Source organism: Pongo abelii, chromosome 5, assembly GCF_028885655.2.
Source record: "Pongo abelii isolate AG06213 chromosome 5, NHGRI_mPonAbe1-v2.0_pri, whole genome shotgun sequence".
NCBI classification, from domain to species: Eukaryota; Metazoa; Chordata; class Mammalia; order Primates; family Hominidae; genus Pongo; species Pongo abelii.
In genome coordinates, this window is record NC_071990.2 from 50,428,658 (window position 1) to 50,432,675 (window position 4,018).

At 30.8% G+C, this 4,018-nt stretch overlaps 1 protein-coding gene across 1 annotated transcript; it reads right to left on the reverse strand.

Annotated features, from left to right (window-relative positions):
* Nucleotides 1–219: 219 nt before the first annotated feature.
* LOC129059819 (beta-defensin 110-like) lies at nt 220–2,484 on the reverse strand. Its single transcript, XM_063725290.1, has 2 exons — nt 2,439–2,484; nt 220–353 (listed from the first exon to the last, which is right to left on the reverse strand). The coding sequence occupies exons 1-2, from the start codon at nt 2,482–2,484 to the stop codon at nt 220–222; spliced, it is 180 nt and encodes a 59-aa protein (XP_063581360.1).
* Nucleotides 2,485–4,018: the final 1,534 nt, after the last annotated feature.

Here is a 4,018-nt window from a genome sequence, read left to right on the forward strand (position 1 = left end):
CACATGTACCCTAAAACTTAAAGTATAAAAAAAAAGAAATACAAAAATCCCAAAGGAATAAGTAGAGACTAAATTCATTGTATGTAAATAGATATATTTAGAATTTAAAAGTGTATATTTTCATTAAATGTTGCAAACATTTTTTTTTACCTACTCTTGAGTGAAAAGCATGCATCTCTGTTCCAGACTTGATCCTCAATAGTACTTCTTTTCCAGAGTTTATACGCAGCACTGACTTCTCCATTTAATGCAGTATCCATAATCATACTCAACATCATCACAAAACGTTTTACATATTCCTCTCACTTTTTCGCATCTTTCAAATCTATACTTTGGTTCAAAATTGCTTCTGGCTGCAATCAAGAAAAATATCTAAAGTTATTAGTCTATTATTGATTTGGGGGTTTTCTTGCTAAAGAAAAAAACTGTTCCTGTTATGAGATCATGTGTGTGCAAGTTGGAGAGAATGGAATGCCAAGTTGTTTTGTAGCAGAATTTATGAATCATTTCAGAAAATGACTGAGCTACTAACATTATACTTGTACAAAATGTCTATGTCCTTATCTTGCAGCTCACATCCATACTAAACGTCAGCTGGCTCAGTCTATAGTAACAATGAGAAAGTGACACACAATTTGGTACTTAATTATATGTATTTTTGTCAGACATTTGTTGTGATACTTTGTTATTGCAGCCAAAAATCAGCCCTTCTGTAATAGTTATAATTTATTTTGATTCTTTATCTCTTTCCTATTTGAACATAGTGGTCACACAAATAGTAATCATAGAGAAACTAGAGAAGACTTCTAATGTACTAACTTCACTGATAGGGCAACTGATCGAGAAAACTAAAAACTAAAGTACTTTAGATCTACATAGAGAAACATAATTTTGTCATACACTGCCTATCTAGCAAAAAGTGGAGCCTCACATTAGTATTCTATTATAGTTTCTTGTGAACCATCTAAGACAATGAAAAGAAAGATGTTCTGAGATTCCAAAATCACAGTTTTATATTCATACATTAAACTATAGTAAATGGAGGCAAATTATTTTGTTACTTTAAACTTTTATTGTGCCTAATGATTCAACTGTACTCTGAAAATGCCTTTAGGGTAGAAAAGAGACTTTGGAGTCAGGCATATTTTTATTTTTCAATTTTATCAATGTACTTACCTATCTTTGATCAGTCATTCTACCTATCTGGATGATATAATATAATCAACATAATTGTCAGAAATATATTTTGAGTATTAAATTTTGTTATGTGTGCATATATGTGTCAAGAAAAAATGAGGCAAAATAATTTTGTTAAAATTTAGAGAATGAATTGAATTGAATTCAGATTTAAATTATGTAATATCTGTTAATAGAACCTAATTGTCTACATAGAATTGAATTGGAATTTAGAAAAATGTTTCATTTCAATGCAATGGTAAGCATTTATTTTAGTACCTAGTATTCACCAGGCATTAGGTTCCGAAGTAGAGAAAAACTGGAGAAGATCTCTAAAGCACTTACTTATTGCCCTTAATGAACTTGGTAGAAAATAATTAAACGTAAGGTGGAAGAGACTGTCAGGTGGATTTTGACATGTTAAAAAAATATATATATGTATATATATATACACATACATAGACATATATAGACATATATATGACATGTAAATATATATATTTGACATGTAAATTATATATTTTTGATGTGTATATATATATATATTTTAGTGAATGGTAAACTAATTTATAATGACAGAATCCCTACCATTGGTGAATTTTAGTGAAATCTGAAGTCATTTCAGAGACATGTTTGATATAATTTAAAGTCAGGAAGGCAATGGCACATAATTGCATATACTTTTTGTAACTGTTGCTAGGATAGAAACTTTTTAAGCCAATCAACATTCCTGAGCCATTATATTTTGTCAACTCTAAAATCACCAAAGTCTATGGTGGTTTTTAAGATATATTCAAATTAGAAAAAAGTATAGACTTATAGAAATCATAGTAATATTTAAAATGTACTAATTTTGTTCTGACTTTCTAATTATGTTAAAGAATAAGAATGTTTTGAGTTATGAGGAAATTTATAGAACCATATAAAAACAAAAAGCATGCATTGTAAAATTGGTTCTATTGCTTATTATTTATTTGCAAATTATGGCTCACTATAGAATCAAAGGTTTGCCATGTGTAAATTATGAATGAAAATAACATCTCTTTGTATTGTTATGAAAATTGATACATATCAATTTATAATACATATAGATAAATATTGATATATATATATCAATATATAAAAACAATTTTAAGGTGTTGAATGCTATACAAATATCATCCACAAGTGCATGAGTATTTATGTGATATGAAACTGGGTGATACATACCACATAAAAACAAATTGTTTGGAGGAAAGATGCATAGTATCTCTTTCACTCACTTATACTTCTGCACATTTTGTACATCACTGGATAAATTGAGCTCATGATAACTATTTTTCATAAAAAGAGACATTCAAATGCTAGTTTGGGGCCTTAGTCAGAAGAATATATTCCAGAAGATTTCTGGGAGTCTCATCAAGAGTGAGGTACCACAAATAAAGCGGAGATATGCTGTGGACATCAACACAATCCTGCATGCACACAGATGAGGACAAATCTTTTTGAAAACTAGAGCTTAAAAGCGCAGTGGTCTCCGTGACTCAATGTTAGTTTTTCCAAATGGTATGTGGAGTTTTTCACTCTCCCAAGCGAAGTGTCTGGCATATATCTCTCCACCTCCTCACAAATAACATCTCTGAGGGTGACTGTTTTACCTACATCATGATGCTTCTGGAAATGTCATCCGTAAGTGCAGAGTTGAAAGTAGAGGGAGGCAGTGTTGAAAGTAAAAAGAGTTATGTTTTGGAGGATATTTGCTCTTACTGGATAGAAGTTGAAGTCAAGGCAGAAGCAAGGCCGTGGGTCAGTTGAAAGTTTGAAAAGGTATGATCTTTCAAAATCAGATAGAATTAAGTTTCATGACTGGATATTTTATTTGTCATTTTGCTATATAGGACAAACGATTTAGATCACTGGATTTCAGTTTCCTCATTAAACTGAGGTTTTATTGAAATTTCAAAAGATACAATGAGATAAAATATGCAGGCTGCGCTTACAGTGTTAAAAAATTAATAAGCCTTCAAAATCAGGTTATTCTCACTCCCTTTGTCTCTATTTGCCTTTTGGATTTCACACTAAAACCTTATAAAGCCTTACCATAAGTGGAGCACTGTTACTCACTGTTTATGCCCTGCTATCACATTGTTACTAGTGTTTAATTCCTGCTATGGCTTTTTGCTATAGTTTAACCACAAACTTCTCATCTTAAAGTTACAGTAGGCCAGGCCCACTATGTACCTCATCCACTGATTTATTTCAGCACAAAGCAAAATGCTTGAAACAAAATACTCAATAAATAAGATAAATAACTGAAAAAAAAGAGTAAGCGAATACATATGTTATTACAGATAGGGACCTAATTCATATTATATAATAAAAAAGCTCTCTATGTTTTATTACATGTTATTCATCAGTTATTTCCTGTCAACTTAGCAAATGACTTAGGCCCTATATTTGCAGCTTCCTTAACTGAAAAATGCATTTAAGAATACTTCAGAGGGTTGTGTGGCAATCAAATTAGATAATACATAAGGAAAACTTGTTTGGCCCATAATTTTATGAAGTAAGTTTTCATTGTCACTGTAAATGAGTTATTTATAGATTTATGGAAGATTAAAATAACTTTTTCTTAATTTACATATTGTTCTCTACTTTTACTGTTAAATGAAGAGAATGCTCTCTTTGTGATTCATACAACACACATTTAGTCAGCAAATATGTTGTGCTTGGTCCTGTGCTAGGTGGGGACAAAAATAAATAAAATATTTAAGCTCTTCACCTTCAAAAGACGACTACTATTTGTTGGGAGATGATGACATAGATGAGAAAAAAAAATGCCGCACTTTTAAAGGCAATTCTG